The sequence below is a fragment of the Papaver somniferum genome, chromosome 8 (assembly GCF_003573695.1).
Source record: "Papaver somniferum cultivar HN1 chromosome 8, ASM357369v1, whole genome shotgun sequence".
NCBI lineage: Eukaryota > Viridiplantae > Streptophyta > Magnoliopsida > Ranunculales > Papaveraceae > Papaver > Papaver somniferum.
Window position 1 is genome coordinate 698968 of NC_039365.1, and position 18665 is coordinate 717632.

General features: G+C 38.4%; 2 protein-coding genes across 2 annotated transcripts; one reads left to right on the top strand and one right to left on the bottom strand.

Annotated features, from left to right (window-relative positions):
* The first annotated feature begins 11886 nt into the window (after positions 1 to 11886).
* Positions 11887 to 12599, top strand: LOC113304541 (heavy metal-associated isoprenylated plant protein 39-like). The gene has a single exon (XM_026553673.1). It carries the CDS (start codon positions 12052 to 12054, stop codon positions 12409 to 12411), a length of 360 nt encoding a protein of 119 aa, XP_026409458.1. The 5' UTR covers positions 11887 to 12051; the 3' UTR covers positions 12412 to 12599.
* Positions 12513 to 15386, bottom strand: LOC113304123 (probable zinc metallopeptidase EGY3, chloroplastic). Its single transcript, XM_026553188.1, has 7 exons — positions 15323 to 15386; positions 14645 to 15126; positions 14353 to 14550; positions 14006 to 14230; positions 13651 to 13889; positions 13232 to 13386; positions 12513 to 13019 (listed from the first exon to the last, which is right to left on the bottom strand). Exons 1-7 carry the CDS (start codon positions 15384 to 15386, stop codon positions 12664 to 12666), a joined length of 1719 nt encoding a protein of 572 aa, XP_026408973.1. The 3' UTR covers positions 12513 to 12663.
* Between the last annotated feature and the right edge of the window lie 3279 nt (positions 15387 to 18665).

An 18665-nucleotide genomic window follows, 5' to 3' on the forward strand; every position in this document is an offset into this window, starting at 1 on the left:
GCCTAAGTTCACGCAAGCAATGATTCTTCCAAACTAATCACACTTATTATTTCCAAAGTCTTCTGCCTTCACTTTCCGACTTTAGTTGCACCACGCAACATAACAGGACTTATACAAAACTTGGCCTCATTCTTCCATCATATGTGCCTACGCCAAATGCCATGCCTTAAGGTATGCATGCTATGATTCCACACCACTCTGGTATGTGCCACAATTCATAGAATTTTATGTCTTCAGCAATGCAATAGAACTTACATTAGATTTGGCCTCCAAATCATATTGTAAAGTACGCCTCTTAGCTTTGCACCATTTGTATGCCAAAGAACCAGCACCTTGTTGTTCTTTGTTTTCACTATAGCAACAACTTGATTGAAATGCATAACTTTGGTATAGTCATGACTTAGGATACCCGGGACATCCCACTGTCACTTTGGACAAGGAATCCTCTTCACGCGCCTTTGGAACCAGCAGTTTAAGCATCACTTGCTTTTTCAAACTGTTACGCTTTAATGTGGCGGAAAAACCTCATCATATTTTTCCAAACTTTGAGTTACTTTTAACTCATATACTTGTTGGAGTTACATCTTCATTGTTGCTGCGTTACTTCATACTATCGTTGTCAAATACCGCACTTCTACATAACTCTCAATAACAAACTCGACTATGCCACCAATTGTATTTGCTTCTTTCACTTTCAGCTTCTTCTATTGCATATTTTGTCTTAATATGCTATATACCATCTTCCACGCGAACTAGCTTTACTTTGAACGGAAGAAACAAGAAATCTCGTTTCAAATACCCTCATTCACTACTACATAGAGAAACTTCATTCTCACACCAAGGTTCACTCGACCCAAAATGAAAGTATACTCAAACTTAATCAAATACTCGCACCAAATGATTACAACTTATAAGACTTAACAAGCCTGGGAATACTGACATCATCTTTGCTTCTAAGCAGCAAAAAAAAAGGAAGCGAGACAACACCTATTGTCCCCAATGTAGCAATTCACTTTGCCACATGCACTTTTCCAACTATCAACGTTCTTATGCAACTCACATGACTAAGCACAATATAATTGACACTTAGTTGAATACTCCTTCAAACTGATGCTATCTTGTTGCTTTTAAATGACCTCATGCCATTCTTACCATTTGGCGCATGCTATTGTTGTATACCTACTATGCCAATTAGCACCCAAATCTTGACACATACTTGTGCACCTTTGCACAACTGGAACAGACTTAACTTGTTGATTCTGAGCATCACTATAGATCTCAGCAAGTCATATTACTTAATGACTTTCGTAGATAAACACCTTAGACAATTTTGACAAGGCCATAATCCTTGCAAATGATGCACCCACTTCCTAATTTCCATACAGCAAAAATACCACATTCTACTTCAAATTAGAACTCATTTTTACTTCCCATGCACAACTGGTTATTCTTGTCTTTCCCCCTCTTCAAAATCATCTTTAGCAATATTGATTTGTAGTTAACAAGAACATCCTCTTGCGGTTATGATCAAATGCATGTCTTTGGACGCCCTTGTCCAAGCATATTTATCTCACTCATAAAACAGGTGCAAATCACACTCCTTCTGCGCATCTAACATCAATGAATAACTCTTTGCAAACGCAAGACCGTGGTGTATCGGTTTTTCCCTAAATTGCACTTATTTCTTCAGCCTTTCCATAAGCTTTATGCTAGATAAGAGTTGGCCATCCAATTCTTCTTTTATGGCATCACATTGCCACAAAAATGTTGATTAACAATCAAACTTTTCATTACCACCAAGGTACATGCATTCAAGAGAGATAACTTTAATCTTCCATTCAACTAGCTAAGATGAGACACCCTTAATTATATCGCATAGACAGGTTCTACATCTTCTTTTCCATTAAAAAGGCCAACAACAACTTTGCATTCAAGAATTTTCACAAAATTTCCATTACAACATTCAATGTACTCTCTACTGATAACACCCCAAAGATATGCATTCCAAATGCGTAATCTTTGCATACTTATGAGAAACATGTACTTTAACACCTGACTTGCACCATAGAAGTCAGCATACTCTTCAGTTTTGTCATGCAATCACTTGAAAAACCCAGTTTCCAATGATTCCCGCATGTTTGTCTAACACTTTGGGCAGGAATTTTGACACCTTCGTCATAAACTTACATGACCTGTTGCTACTTCAAGCTTCAAAGTTCATTCCAATTGATCTATCCACACAAGACCAACTTCTTATAGTCTCCATACTAGTGAAACCCAAATAATTTTCACTGAAGTTAACAAACAAATTACACCAACTTGAGTAAAAGAGGGAAAAATCAAGAACAATGTCCCCAAAACACCGCTCTGATACCTGCTTTCACATGCCCATTTAATCGCCTAATATTTTCATGGGACATGACTGGAAATAATTGTCGTTCAGTGAACCAACTTCACCTATAATTAATCATCCTTTCATACTTGCATCAAAGTACGCATCTGACTTCACTCTAAAGGCTTTGCACAACAGGAGTCTTTCTTCTTTCTCTCTAAATCTTCATGCTCCCATAAGCATAAGAGGTTTGTCACGCATAAATGTAATCTAACAACTTCACAAGATCATCAACACAGTGAACACAAACAATACTACAAAAAAACCAATTTTGTTGCACTAAAGGAATATTACTAAACTCGTCCAACACATGGACCAAACACAGGCCATTCACCCTCTTGGTGAATGCCTAAAAAAACTCTCTACATTAGTGGTTCTTCTCTTAATTGAAAGACACTAAAATTATTGATCCCAAAGCTATTTATACAAGATAATGATCATGCCAAAACTATGTACAACCGCTTGCACCTGCATGGAACATCCATGTGTCCCATAAGTGGTTTTCATAACTGCCACCTTTTGTGTTGTCACGCCAATTGGTGCCTCTCCTGTTCTTGGTTGTTATGAACACTCCATATGGTTATAATATTTCTTTATAGGCTGTGAAGTTCGTAATCAACTCTTAACCGTCACTTGAGTCGTATTGCACCACTGTTGTGCTTTACCGAATTCTGCCTTGATCCAATGCTCTTCGATCTTGGACCTGCATGCTTATTGCTCTAAGTTAATGCACGGACAATCCTTGTGCTTCAATCAACAAGGCCAACACTTTAATCTCATTCTGGTTATCTGGCGCCATATGCTTCATTTAGCCAATCTGCTTGACAATAGTAATGCCACTCTTGCATTACTAGCTTGTTTGCACAGACCAAGTTTTGGCCAGACTTGAACCAATGCCATAGACCAATCCTTGGCCTATTCTACTTTCTTACATCATCCTTGAGTTTGGGCCAACTCAATTCCACGGTTAATTCCAACATCGCATGTTGCATCTTGCATCTTTGGTTTTGTGTTTCCTTTCCCTCGATGAAACTTCATTTTTTCGGCCAATAAGATTCATTACTTATCCAAATGTCTTTATAGTGTAGCGCTACCTTTGCGCTTCACCGTCCCTGCAGGGTTATGCCATTCTTAGCACTTGACAGTCTATGCAGTATCGTGCAATCATTGTCGGACACTGACTTGGTCTACAACTCTGTAACGCGAATCATTGTGCGCCACTTTCCAGAATGGTCGTAGACCTCCCCCACCTAATACGTTCAACGTCCTCGTCGAATATAATAAAGTATACTCGTTACACTTGTTCTCTGGCCTTGTAAACTTTTGAGCCTCTCTCAGAAATCAGCAAACTTGCTTGGCCTTTTTCCTTTCCAAAACTTTTCTTCCTAGTACCATATGCCATCACTTATCCTATTGCCTTGTCATTGATCGTACTGACTTGTATTGTTGTTTTCACGTTGGCCTACGCTCCACCTACCATTACAATCGCATATGAACACCCAAATGAAACTTGGAAATTTTTATTGCCAATTCCCTGAATTAGGATTTAATTTCACTTGAATCATTTGCGCCTAAGTTCACGCAAGCAATGATTCTTCCAAACTAATCACACTTATTATTTCCAAAGTCTTCTGCCTTCACTTTCCGACTTTAGTTGCACCACGCAACATAACAGGACTTATACAAAACTTGGCCTCATTCTTCCATCATATGTGCCTACGCCAAATGCCATGCCTTAAGGTATGCATGCTATGATTCCACACCACTCTGGTATGTGCCACAATTCATAGAATTTTATGTCTTCAGCAATGCAATAGAACTTACATTAGATTTGGCCTCCAAATCATATTGTAAAGTACGCCTCTTAGCTTTGCACCATTTGTATGCCAAAGAACCAGCACCTTGTTGTTCTTTGTTTTCACTATAGCAACAACTTGATTGAAATGCATAACTTTGGTATAGTCATGACTTAGGATACCCGGGACATCCCACTGTCACTTTGGACAAGGAATCCTCTTCACGCGCCTTTGGAACCAGCAGTTTAAGCATCACTTGCTTTTTCAAACTGTTACGCTTTAATGTGGCGGAAAAACCTCATCATATTTTTCCAAACTTTGAGTTACTTTTAACTCATATACTTGTTGGAGTTACATCTTCATTGTTGCTGCGTTACTTCATACTATCGTTGTCAAATACCGCACTTCTACATAACTCTCAATAACAAACTCGACTATGCCACCAATTGTATTTGCTTCTTTCACTTTCAGCTTCTTCTATTGCATATTTTGTCTTAATATGCTATATACCATCTTCCACGCGAACTAGCTTTACTTTGAACGGAAGAAACAAGAAATCTCGTTTCAAATACCCTCATTCACTACTACATAGAGAAACTTCATTCTCACACCAAGGTTCACTCGACCCAAAATGAAAGTATACTCAAACTTAATCAAATACTCGCACCAACTGATTACAACTTGTAAGACTTAACAAGCCTGGCAATACTGACATCATCTTTGCTTCTAAGCAGCAAAAAAAAAAAAAGGAAGCGAGACAACACCTATTGTCCCCAATGTAGCAATTCACTTTGCCACATGCACTTTTCCAACTATCAACGTTCTTATGCAACTCACATGACTAAGCACAATATAATTGACACTTAGTTGAATACTCCTTCAAACTGATGCTATCTTGTTGCTTTTAAATGACCTCATGCCATTCTTACCATTTGGCGCATGCTATTGTTGTATACCTACTATGCCAATTAGCACCCAAATCTTGACACATACTTGTGCACCTTTGCACAACTGGAACAGACTTAACTTGTTGATTCTGAGCATCACTATAGATCTCAGCAAGTCATATTACTTAATGACTTTCGTAGATAAACACCTTAGACAATTTTGACAAGGCCATAATCCTTGCAAATGATGCACCCACTTCCTAATTTCCATACAGCAAAAATACCACATTCTACTTCAAATTAGAACTCATTTTTACTTCCCATGCACAACTGGTTATTCTTGTCTTTCCCCCTCTTCAAAATCATCTTTAGCAATATTGATTTGTAGTTAACAAGAACATCCTCTTGCGGTTATGATCAAATGCATGTCTTTGGACGCCCTTGTCCAAGCATATTTATCTCACTCATAAAACAGGTGCAAATCACACTCCTTCTGCGCATCTAACATCAATGAATAACTCTTTGCAAACGCAAGACCGTGGTGTATCGGTTTTTCCCTAAATTGCACTTATTTCTTCAGCCTTTCCATAAGCTTTATGCTAGATAAGAGTTGGCCATCCAATTCTTCTTTTATGGCATCACATTGCCACAAAAATGTTGATTAACAATCAAACTTTTCATTACCACCAAGGTACATGCATTCAAGAGAGATAACTTTAATCTTCCATTCAACTAGCTAAGATGAGACACCCTTAATTATATCGCATAGACAGGTTCTACATCTTCTTTTCCATTAAAAAGGCCAACAACAACTTTGCATTCAAGAATTTTCGCAAAATTTCCATTACAACATTCAATGTACTCTCTACTGATAACACCCCAAAGATATGCATTCCAAATGCGTAATCTTTGCATACTTATGAGAAACATGTACTTTAACACCTGACTTGCACCATAGAAGTCAGCATACTCTTCAGTTTTGTCATGCAATCACTTGAAAAACCCAGTTTCCAATGATTCTCGCATGTTTGTCTAACACTTTGGGCAGGAATTTTGACACCTTCGTCATAAACTTACATGACCTATTGCTACTTCAAGCTTCAAAGTTCATTCCAATTGATCTATCCACACAAGACCAACTTCTTATAGTCTCCATACTAGTGAAACCCAAATAATTTTCACTGAAGTTAACAAACAAATTACACCAACTTGAGTAAAAGAGGGAAAAATCAAGAACAATGTCCCCAAAACACCGCTCTGATACCTGCTTTCACATGCCCATTTAATCGCCTAAAATTTTCATGGGACATGACTGGAAATAATTGTGGTTCAGTGAACCAACTTCACCTATAATTAATCATCCTTTCATACTTGCATCAAAGTACGCATCTGACTTCACTCTAAAGGCTTTGCACAACGAGAGTCTTTCTTCTTTCTCTCTAACTCTTCATGCTCCCATTACCATAAGAGGTTTGTCACGCATAAATGTAATCTAACAACTTCACAAGATCATCAACACAGTGAACACAAACAATACTACAAAAAATCAATTTTGTTGCACTAAAGGAATATTACAAAACTCGTCAATCACATGGACCAAAACAGGCCATTCACCCTCTTGGTGAATGCCTAAAACACTCTCTACATTAGTGGTTCTTCTCTTAATTGAAAGACACTAAAATTATTGATCCCAAAGCTATTTATACAAGATAATGATCATGCCAAAACTATGTATAACCGCTTGCACCTGCATGGAACATCCATGTGTCCCATAAGTGGTTTTCATAACCGCCAACTTCAACTGCCACCTTTTGTCTAGTCACGCCAATTGGTTCCTCTCCTATTCTTGGTTGCTATGAACACTCCATATGGTTATAATATTCCTTTATAGGCATTGAAGCTCGTAATCAACTCTTAACCGTCACTTGAGCCGTATTGCACCACTGTTGTGCTTTACCGAATTCTGCCTTGATCCAATGCTCATCCATTTTGGCCCTGCATGCTGATTGATTTAAGTTAATGCACGGACAATCCTTGTGCTTCAATCAACAATGCCAACACCTTAATCTCATTCTGGTTATCTGGCGCCATATGCTTCATTTATCCAATCTGCTTGACAATAGTAATGCCACTCTTGCATTACTAGCTTGTTTGCGCAGTCCAAGTTTTGTCCAGACTTGAACCAATGTCATAGACCAATCCTTGGAATATTCTACCTTCTTGCATCATCCTTGAATTTGGGCCAACTAAATTCCACGGTTAATTCCAACATCGCATGTTGCATCTTGCATCTTTGGTTTTGTGTTTCCTTTCACTCGATGAAACTTCATTTTTTCGGCCAATAAGCTTTATTACTTATCCAAATGTCTTTATAGTGTAGCGCTACCTTTGCGTTTCACCGTCCGTGCAGGGTTATGCCATTCTTAGCACTTGACAGTCTATGCAGTATCGTGCAATCATTGTCGGACACTGACTTGGCCTACAACTCTGTAACTCCAATCATTGTGCGCCACTTTCCATACTGGTCATAGACCTTCCCCACCTGATCCGCTCAACGTCCTCGTCGAATATAATAAAGTATACTCATTATACTTGTTCTCTGGCCTTGTACACTTTTGAGCCTCTCTCAGAAATCAGCAAACTTGCTTGGCCTTTTTCCTTGCCAAAACTTTTCTTCCTAGTACCATATGCCATCACTTATCCTAATGCCTTGTCATTGATCGTACTGACTTGTATTGTTGTTTTCACGTTGGCCTACGCTCCACCTACCATTACAATCGCATATGAACACCCAAATGAAACTTGGAAATTTTTATTGCCAATTCCCTGAATTAGGATTTAATTTCACTTGAATCATTTGCGCCTAAGTTCACGCAAGCAATGATTCTTCCAAACTAATCACACTTATTATTTTCAAAGTCCTGCCTTCACTTTCTGACTTTATTTGCACCACGCAACATAACAGGACTTATACAAAACTTGGCCTCATTCTTCAATCATATGCGCCTACACCAAATGCCATGCATTAAGGTATGCATTCTATGATTCCATACCATTCTGGTATGTGCCACAATTCATAGACTTTTATGTCTTCAGCAATGCAATAGAACTTACATTAGATTTGTCTTCCAAATCATATTGTAAATTACACCTCTTAGCTTTGCACCATTTTTATGCCAAAGAACCAGCACCTTGCTTCTCTTTTCTTGCATTATAGAAACACCTTGATTGAAATGCATAAATTTGGTATAGTCATTACTTATGATACCCGGTACATCCCACCGTCACTTTGGACTAGGAATCTTCTTCACGCGCCTTTGAAACACCCAATTTAAGCATCACTTTCTTTTTCAAACTAGCTTTACTTTGAAGGAAAGAAACAAGAACTCTCATTTCAAATACCCTCATTCACTACTACCTTACATAGATTGACTTCATTCTAACACCAAGGTCCACTCGGCCCAAAATTAAAGTATACTCAAACTTAAGCAAATACTCGCACTAACTGATTACAACTTGTAAGATCTAACAAGCCTGGAAATACTGACTTCATCTTCGCTTCTAAGCAAACAAAAAAAAAAAGGAAGCGAGACAACACCTACTGTCCCCACTGTATCAATTCACTTTGCCACATGCACTTTTCCAACTATCAACGTTATTATGCAACTCACATAACGAAGCACAATATAATTGACACTTAGTTGAATACTCCTCCAAACTAATGATATCATGTTGCTTTAGGTTTCATGAAGATTTCTTTAAAAATGACCTCATGCCATTTTTATGCATCATCACTACTTTGTTCTTATCTTTCCCGCATCCATAATTTGGCCTAACTTGCACCTCCAAACGCATTATGCATCTTGGCCATTCCCAATCCCATTTGGCGCATGTTAATATTGTATACCTTTTATGCCAATTAGCACCCAAATCTTGACACAAACTTGTGCACCTTTGCACAACTAGAACAAACTTAACTTGGTGATTCTAAGCATCACCATAGATCTTAGCAAGTCATATTACTTAATGACTTTCGTAGATAAACACCTTGGTAATTTTTAACAAGGACATAATCCTTGCAAATGAGGCACCCACTGCCTAATTTCCATGAAGCAAGAATACCACATTTTTTTTCAAATTAGAACTCATTTTTACTTCCCATGCACAACTGGTTAGTCTTGTCTTTCCCCCTCTTCAAAATCATCTTTGTAGCAATATTGATTTGTAGTTGACAAGAACATCCGCTTGTGGTTATGATCAAATGCAGGTCTTTGGACACCCTTATCCAAGATTATTTATCTCACTCATAAACTAGGTGCAAATCACACCCCTAGTGTGCATCTAGCATCAATGAAGAACTCTTTGCAAACGCAAGACCGTGGTGTTTTAGTTTTTCCCTAACTTGCGCTTATTTCTTTAGCCTTTCCATAAGCTTTATTCTAGATAATAATTGGACATCCAAGTCTTTTTTGATGGCATCACATTGCCACAAAGATGCTGATTAACAATCAGACTTTGCATTACCACCAAGGTACATGCATTCAAGAGATATAACTTTATTCTTCCATTCAACTGGCTACGATGAGACACCCTTAATTATATCGCATAGACAGGTTCTACATCTTCTTTTCCATTGAAAAGGCCAACAACAACTTCGCATTCAAGAATTTTGGCAAAATTTCCATTATAACATGTAATGTACTTGCTACTGATAACACCCCAAAGATATGCATTCCAAATGCGTAATCTTTGCATACTTATGAGAAACATGGACTTTAACACCTGACTTGCACCATAAAAGTCAGCATACTCTTTAGTTTTTTCATGCAATCACTTGAAAACCCAGTTTCCAATTATTATCACATGTTTGTCTAACACTTTGGGTAGGAATTTTGACACCTTTGTCATAAACTTTCATGGCATGTTGCTACTTCAAAATTCAAAGTTCATTCCGCTTTGATACCTGCTGTCACATGCCTATTTAATCGCCTAAAATTTTCATGGGACATGACAGGCGATAATTGTGGTTCAGTGAACCAACTTCACCCACAATTACTCAGCCTTGCATACTTGCATCAAAGTACGCATCTGCCTTCACTTTAAAGGCTTTGCACAATGTAAGTCTTTCTTCTTTCTCTCTAACTCTTCATGCCTCCATAAGCATAAGAAGTTTTCCACGCATAAACATACTCAAACAACTTCACAAGATCAGCAACACAGTGGACAAAGAGTACTGCAACAAACCCATTTTATTGCACTAAAGGAAGATTAAAAAACTCGTCCATCACATGGACCAAAACAGGCCATTCACCCTCTTGGTGAATGCCAAAAATACTCTCTACATTAGTGGTTCTTCTCTCAATTTAACAACACTAAAATTATTGATCCCTAAGCTATTTATACAAGCTACTAATCAGGCCAAAACTCCTTGCAACCGCTTGCAGCTGCATGGAACATCCATGTGTCCCATAAGTGGTTTCCGTAACCGCCAACTTCAACTGCCACCTTTTGTGTTGTCACGCCAATTGGTGCCAAATTGGTTCTTGGTGGTTATGAACACTCCACATGGGTATAAACTTGCTTTATAACCATTCTACTTTGTCTCGCGTCATTGGCATTCTCATGAAGCTCGTAACCAACTCTTAACCGTCACTTGAGCCGTATTGCACCACTGTTGTGCTTTACCGAATTCTGCTTTGATCCAATGCTCATCCATCTTGGTCCTGCATGCTTATTGCTCTAAACTAATGCACGGATAATCCCGATGCTCCAATCATCAAGGCTAACACCTTAAGCTCATTCTGGTTATCGGGCGCCATATGCTTCACTTAGCCAATCTGCTTCACAATAGTAATGTCACTCTTGCATTATTAGCTTGTTTGCACTGTCCAGGCTTTGGCCATCTTTGAACTAATGTCATAGACCAACTCTTGGCTTATTCTACCTTTTTGCATCATCCTTGAGTTTGGACCAACTCAATTCCACGGTTAATAACAACATCGCATGTTGCATCTTGCAACTTTTGTTTTTTCTTGCCTTTCCCTCAATGAAGCTTCATTGTATCGGCCAATAAGCTTCTTTACTTAGCCAAATGTCTTTACAATGTAGCGCTACCTGTGCGCTTCACCTGCCCTGCAGGGTTATGCCATTCTTAGCACTTGACAATCTATGCAGTATCACGCAATCATTGTCGGACACTGACTTGACCTGCAACTCTGTAACGCACGCCACTTGCCAGACCTGTCATAATTAGCCATTAGGGTCTAGATTCTACAACAATTTCTGTGTTACGCGGTTAACTTATGTGAATATTCTAGAAATGGCATCACATTTCAACAGGAACACCCTGAACTAAACTGAATATTCTTGAAATGGCTTACGTTTCAACAGGCGCAGCTTCAAAATTTTGCTGTTACCTTTTTGTTTTCGTGTGTATCTCTTGAATTTTTCAGCAGGTAAATGGTTGACAAGATTACTTGAAAGTTCATATACAGTATTGCCTGATGCTAGATTAGTCCACTTGGAATAATATCCACAGTTGACCAAGAATTATTGCAATTAAAGACAAATTATCCTCTCACAATTCAGGGTCGGTCAGCAGAGACTATATGTATGGTGGTGAGGTCAAGTATAGAGATGACGTGATTGAAGTCAACAAAAAGAAAAATGAAAAATGATAGTCCAAGTCAGAGACTCGTCTTGAATGAGTCTCCTGCATCGCTGTCCACTTAAATAATTGATATACGAATGTTCCTTCTTCGAAACACTTGAAAACCTTAAAATCATTTCACTTTACAAGGCTGTATATAAACTCTCATTTGGCATCCATCCATCAATCCAACCTTCATCTTCCTCCCTACAATTCTCTCCTTCTTCTCTTACTCTCTTGTTTCTTTTACTCTCTTTACAATTCACTCACACTCAATTGGTTCTCTAAATATTCATAACTACTACTAAACTAATTTTCAGAGGAACGATGCAGAAGATTATAGTTTCCCTGGATTTACACGACGACAGATGCAAACAGAAAGCCATGAAATCAGTTTCTGGACTTTCAGGAGTTGATTCATTATCGATAGACATGAAAGACAAGAAATTAACAGTAATTGGAGATGTTGATGTAACCCTAATTGTGAGCAAACTAAGAAGACATTGTCATACATCAATAGTTTCAGTTGGGCCAGCTAAAGAAGCAGAGAAGAAGAAGGAAGAACCGAAGAAAGAGGCTACCAATCAAATAGTTGATCTTGCTTATGCTTATAGACACTACAATCCTCATATGACTACATATTACCAGAGTGTTGAAGAAAATCCTAATGCTTGTGTAATTTGTTAATTTCATTTTTATTCTTAATGGGTTAGTTGTAGTTTCTAAATTGGTTTGGTTGTTGATTCAAAATCTTGGCTTTATATCAAATGTTATTTTCTACAAGGGCATTGGTTTTCAAGAACTTTCATGAAATTTTTCAATATAATCTTTACAGTGTAAAATTCGATAAAGCTTACATGGGATGAATGAAAGTATATTTTACAGCGTAAAATTCGATAAAACTTACATGGGATGAATGAGAGGGTATATATACCCCATTTACAGATCTCCCCTGAAGAATGGCTGACTAAGAAATGAGCTTGAGAATGTACCTCCACCATTTGGGAAAAGTGTGAGGAAGCAGATTACTGCCAAAACAAAACCCCAATTATATCTGTCATCTCCCGGAGGAGTAATCTCGTCCCTAGCAGGTAATTCTTCTCCACCTCTGAAGAATGTCGCAAATAAACCCCATGCCAAGCAGAGGACACTGCCACTTAGACCACCAATTCCTAACAGTAATGAAGTGCCAATAGATAGTAGTGTCGCAACGTTCCTTCCAAAAAGAGCTTGAGCAATCCGACCTCCTTCAAGTCTTCCACATGGTAAAAGGTTCAAAGAAGTCACTACCATTCCTGCACAAAGTGCTCATTTTCAGCCTCATCAGATCAACCACTTGTAAAATGTTTAATACGTGATACACGAGCCCATTTGACTAACAACACTGGCACACAAAAAATCTACTTGAAATTTTGAGAGCTTGGGATGACCAAAATATAGCAGTTGTTCACCATTTCATACATAGTTTAGTGAGTGATATTAAAATTTGAAGGTTGTGGTGACTCACCTAATAGCCCAGCAAAAGCAAGGGGATCAACAGGCACACCCACCCCTTCAACTGCATTAGGCAATACATTTCCTAGATCATCTGAGTAAGGTCCTATCACGTATTGAATGAAAGAAAGCAATGGGTTGTTATAAAAGAATTGGGGCCTTATGAACCTGCAAACAGAAAATCAAGTGTTAAAGAAAACACAGGATGATCATCTGGAACAAATAACCGTAGGAGTTAGAAACTCTGAATATTTCAAATCATAACTTGGCCCACTCTCTTCGTAATGCTCATTCGCTTCATATTTAAAAGAAATAATTTTCTTAAACCAGTATTTAGTATTGGATTTAAAAGACTTCCAGATTGATACTAGTCACCATGACAGTCATGTACTTGAGGATCATAACCAAGGAAGGGGACTTGGTATTACTTACAAAGCATTTTCACCACCATTGAAGCTGCCATCACTGACAAAAGCAATGAGTGTGAGGGCTAATGAAGTCAAATATGCACTAGCTGTCCGCGCCACAGGAATATCAAAAAGAGCCTTCTTATTAGGGAGGAGTGACTCATAGTTATTTATCACCCCTAAGCATCCAGTCCAATTCGAGGGAACAAGAAATGACGGGCTCAGTTTAACACCATACCTAGCTGCAGTAATCCTTGTGCAAATCTGCAACTCATAAAGGAAATGCTCATAAGACATAACACAGCCATCGTATACAGAAAATATGCCTAAATTTGGCCTACAGTGGAAGAAATCCTGAAATGGAAAATACGAGAACATACCTCAGAAACTCCCAAGATGGTAAGGAACCCACCAAAGAGAGGCACAACATCGGATATATAGTCATCAAAAGTAGCATCAGGTTTAAGGAAAAACCCACTCATCAAAGCTATTGTCCCGAAAGTTGTGACACATAATAGTATTGCACTGACATAACCCCAAGGCGTACTTAACTTTGTGGATTCAAACTGAAGGTCTATTTCTGCTTTTGGTTGTACCATACAAACCTGAAAAGATTACTTAATTCTCATTATGTTGTGCAGCAAAACACAAACTCGTACTGAAATGAAAATTAAATTCTTTCGATCTCAACTTAAACCCACAATTACAACCAAGCAAATGCAGTTACCTGCTTTTTTATGTCATTTGATTTTTCCTCCATGAACCATAATACAACTTCTTTGCCAGCTGCTTCAGATAGCTTTTTCTCCAATTTGGGCATGACTTCTTCAATTGGTTTCCTCAAGTTACCGATAAAAATCCCACCGTCTCCAAACCTCCGAACATCAGTTGCAAAGAATGTATCGAACCCAAAACAGCTCTTTAACTGTAACAAAATGAAAAATACTCATTTTTTTTTACTTGGAAAAATATTCAAACACTTTGAGGGCAACCCCAAACTAATGAAAATGCTTACTCACCTTGTTAAGATCAAGAGCCTTAAAAGCTTCTTCAACTTTCTCCAATCTTTCTTTTTCTCTTTTCAAACTTTCAATTGCAGCTCTATTAAAAAATCCAACAACTGGGTTACTGCTGTTTGTTTCAGTATTTAACTCCTTGAGTTTTCTTTCAGCTCTCTTCTTTTCAAGCTTTATAGCAGCTTCAATTGAAGGATTACCCATAAATTTCTTAAAATCCTCATCAGTTTTCCAATCCGATTCCTGTTGTTTACTTGTCTCTTCATCAAAATCATCATTTTGGGTTTCAGTCACTTGTACGAAAGACTCAATCTTTTCTGCGGGCTCCTCTGTATTGGGTCTCTCGGAAATTGTTTCAACAGAGGATGATGATGAAGAAGAGGGTTCATCATACGCCGCCGGCTCGACAGAGAATTTGAGATCATTTCTTGGAATCGGCTTGGAGAAGAGAGAAAATGATTTCCTCTGACAGTGTAGCGTTACCTCTGTGCTTCACCGGCCTTACAGGGTTATGCCATTCCTAGCACTTGATAGTCTATGCAGTATCACGCAATTATTGTCGGACACTGACTTGGCCTACGACTCTGTAACACTCAATCATTGTGCGTCACTTGCTAGACCGTTCATAGCCTTCCCCCACATAATCCGTTCAATGTCCTCGTCGAACGCAACAAGGTATACTCGCTATACTTGTTCTCTGGCCTTTTTCCTTGTCAAAAGGTTTCTGCCTAGTACCATATGCCATCACTTAGCTTATTGACTTGTCATTGATCCTGCCTTTTATTTTAGTTGTCACGTTGGCCCACGCTCCAACTTCCACTACAATCGCATATCAACACCCAAATGCAACTTGGAAATTTCTCTTGCCAATTCCCGGAATTAGGCTTGAATTGCACTTGAATCATTTGCGCCTAAGTTCACGCAAGTAATGATTCCTCCCAACTAGTCACGCTTATCATTGTCATAGTCTTATGCCTTGACTTTCCGACTTTAGTTGCACCACGCAACATAACAGGACTTATACAAAACTTGGCCTCATTCTTCAATCATATGCGCCTATGCCAAATGCCATGCCTTAAGGTATGCATGATATGATTCCATACCGCTCAGGTATCTTCCATTATTCATAGACTTTTCAGTCTTCCACAATGCAACCGAAGTTACACTAGATTTGGCCTCCAAATCATATTGTAAATTACGCCTCTTAGCTTTGCACCATTTGTATGCCAAAGAACCAGCACCTTGTTGTTCTTTGTTTTCACCATCGCAACAACTTGATTGAAATGCATAACTTTGGTATAGTCATGACTTAGGATACCCGGGACATCCCACTGTCACTTTGGACAAGGAATCCTCTTGACGCGCCTTTGGAACCAGCAATTTAAGCATCACTTGCTTTTTTAAACTGTTACGCTTTAATGTGGCGGAAAAACCTCATCATATTTTTCCAAACTTTGAGTTACTCTTAACTCATATACTTGTTGGAGTTACATCTTCATTGTTGCTGCTTTACTTCATACTATCGTTGTCAAATACCGCACTTCTACATAACTCTCAATAACAAACTCGACTATGCCACCAATTTTATTTGCTTCTTTCACTTTCAGCGTCTTCTATTGCATATTTTGGCTTAATATGCTATATACCATCTTCCACGCGAACTAGCTTTACTTTGAACGAAAGAAACAAGAAATCTCGTTTCAAATACCCTCACTCATTACTACATAGAGAAACTTCATTCTAACACCAAGGTCCACTCGACCCAAAATGAAATTATACTCAAACTTAAGAAAATACTCGCACCAACTTATTACAACTTGCAAGATCTAACAAGCCTGGCAATACCGACTTCATCTTTGCTTCTAAGAAAAAAAAAAAAAAAGGAAGCGAGACAACACCTACTGTCCTCAGTGTAGCAATTCACTTTTCCACATGCACTTTTCCAACTATCAACGTTCTTATGCAACTCACATAACTAAGCACAATATAATTGACACTAAGTTGAATACTCCTTCAAACTGATGTTATCTTGTTGCTTTTAAATGACCTCATGCCATTCTTATGCATCAGGACTACATCTTCTTTTCCATTAAAAAGGCCAACAACAACTTTGCATTCAAAAATTTTCGCAAAATTTCCATTACAACATGCAATGTACTCTCTACTGATAACACCCCAAAGATATGCATTCCAAATGCGTAATCTTTGCATACTTATGAGAAACATGTACTTTAACACCTGACTTGCACCATAGAAGTCAGCATACTCTTCAGTTTTTTCATGCAATCACTTGAAAAACCCAGTTTCCAATGATTCTCGCATGTTTGTCTAACACTTTGAGCAGGAATTTTGACACCTTCGTCATAAACTTACATGACTTGTTGCTACTTCAAGCTTCAAAGTTCATTCCAATTGATCTATCCACACAAGACCAACTTCTTATAGTCTCCATACTAGTGAAACCCAAATAATTTTCACTGAAGTTAACAAACAAATGACACCAACTTGAGTAAAAGAGGGAAAAATCAAGAACAATGTCCTCAAAACACCGCTCTGATACCTGTTGTCACATGCCTATTTAATCGCCTAAAAATTTCATGGGACATGACTGGAAATAATTGTGGTTCAGTACTATCTTCACCTATAATTAATCATCCTTTCATACTTGCATCAAAGTACGCATCTGACTTCACACTAAAGGCTTTGCACAACGGGAGTCTTTCTTCTTTATCTCTAACTCTTCATGCTCCCATAAGCATAAGAGGTTTGTCACGCATAAATGTAATCTAACAACTTCACAAGATCATCAACACAGTTAACACAAACAATACTACAAAAAACCAATTTTGTTGCACTAAAGGAATATTACAAAACTCGTCAATCACATGGAGCAAAACATGTCATTCACCCTCTTGGTGAATACCTAAAACACACTCTACATTAGTGGTTCTTCTCTTAATTGAAAGACACTAAAATTATTGATCCCAAAGCTATTTATACTAGCTAATAATGATGCCAAAACTATGTATAACCGCTAGAACCTGCATGGAACATCCATGTGTCCCATAAGTGGTTTTCATAACCGCGAACTTCAACTGCCACCTTTTGTGTTGTCACGCCAATTGGAGCCTCTCATGTTCTTGGTTGTTATGAACACTCCATATGGTTATAATATTTCTTTATAGGCTGTGAAGCTCGTAATCGACTCTTAACCGTCACTTGAGTCGTATTGCACCACTGTTGTGCTTTACCGAATTCTGCCTTGATCCAATGCTCATCCATTTTGGCCCTGCATGCTTATTACTCTAAGTTAATGCACGGAAAATCCTTGTGCTTCAATCATCAAGGCCAACACCTTAATCTCATTCTGGTTATCTGGCGCCATATGCTTCATTTATCCAATCTGTTTGACAATAGTAATGCCACTCTTACATTACTAGCTTGTTTGCACAGTCCAAGTTTTGGCCAGACTTGAACCAATGCGATACACCAATCCTTGGCATATTCTACCTTCTTGCATCATCCTTGAATTTGGGCCAACTCAATTCCACGGTTAATTCCAACATCGCATGTTGCATCTTGCATCTTGCACCTTTGGTTTTGTGTTTCCTTTCACTCGATGAAACTTCATTTTTCGGCCAATAAGCTTCATTACTTATCCAAATGTCTTTATTGTGTAGCGCTACCTTTGCGCTTCACCGTCCCTGCAGGGTTATGCCATTCTTAGCACTTGACAGTCTATGCAGTATCGTGCAATCATTGTCGGAAACTGACTTGGCCTACAACTCTGTAACGCCAATCATTGTGCGCCACTTTCCAGACTGGCCATAGACCTTCCCCACCTAATCCTTTTAACGTCCTCGTCGAATATAGTAAAGTATACTCATTATACTTGTTCTCTGGCCTTGTACACTTTTGAGCCTCTCTCAGAAATCAGCAAACTTGCTTGGCCTTTTTCCTTGCCAAAACTTTTCTTCCTAGTACCATATGAAATCACTTATCTTAATGCCTTGTCATTGATCAT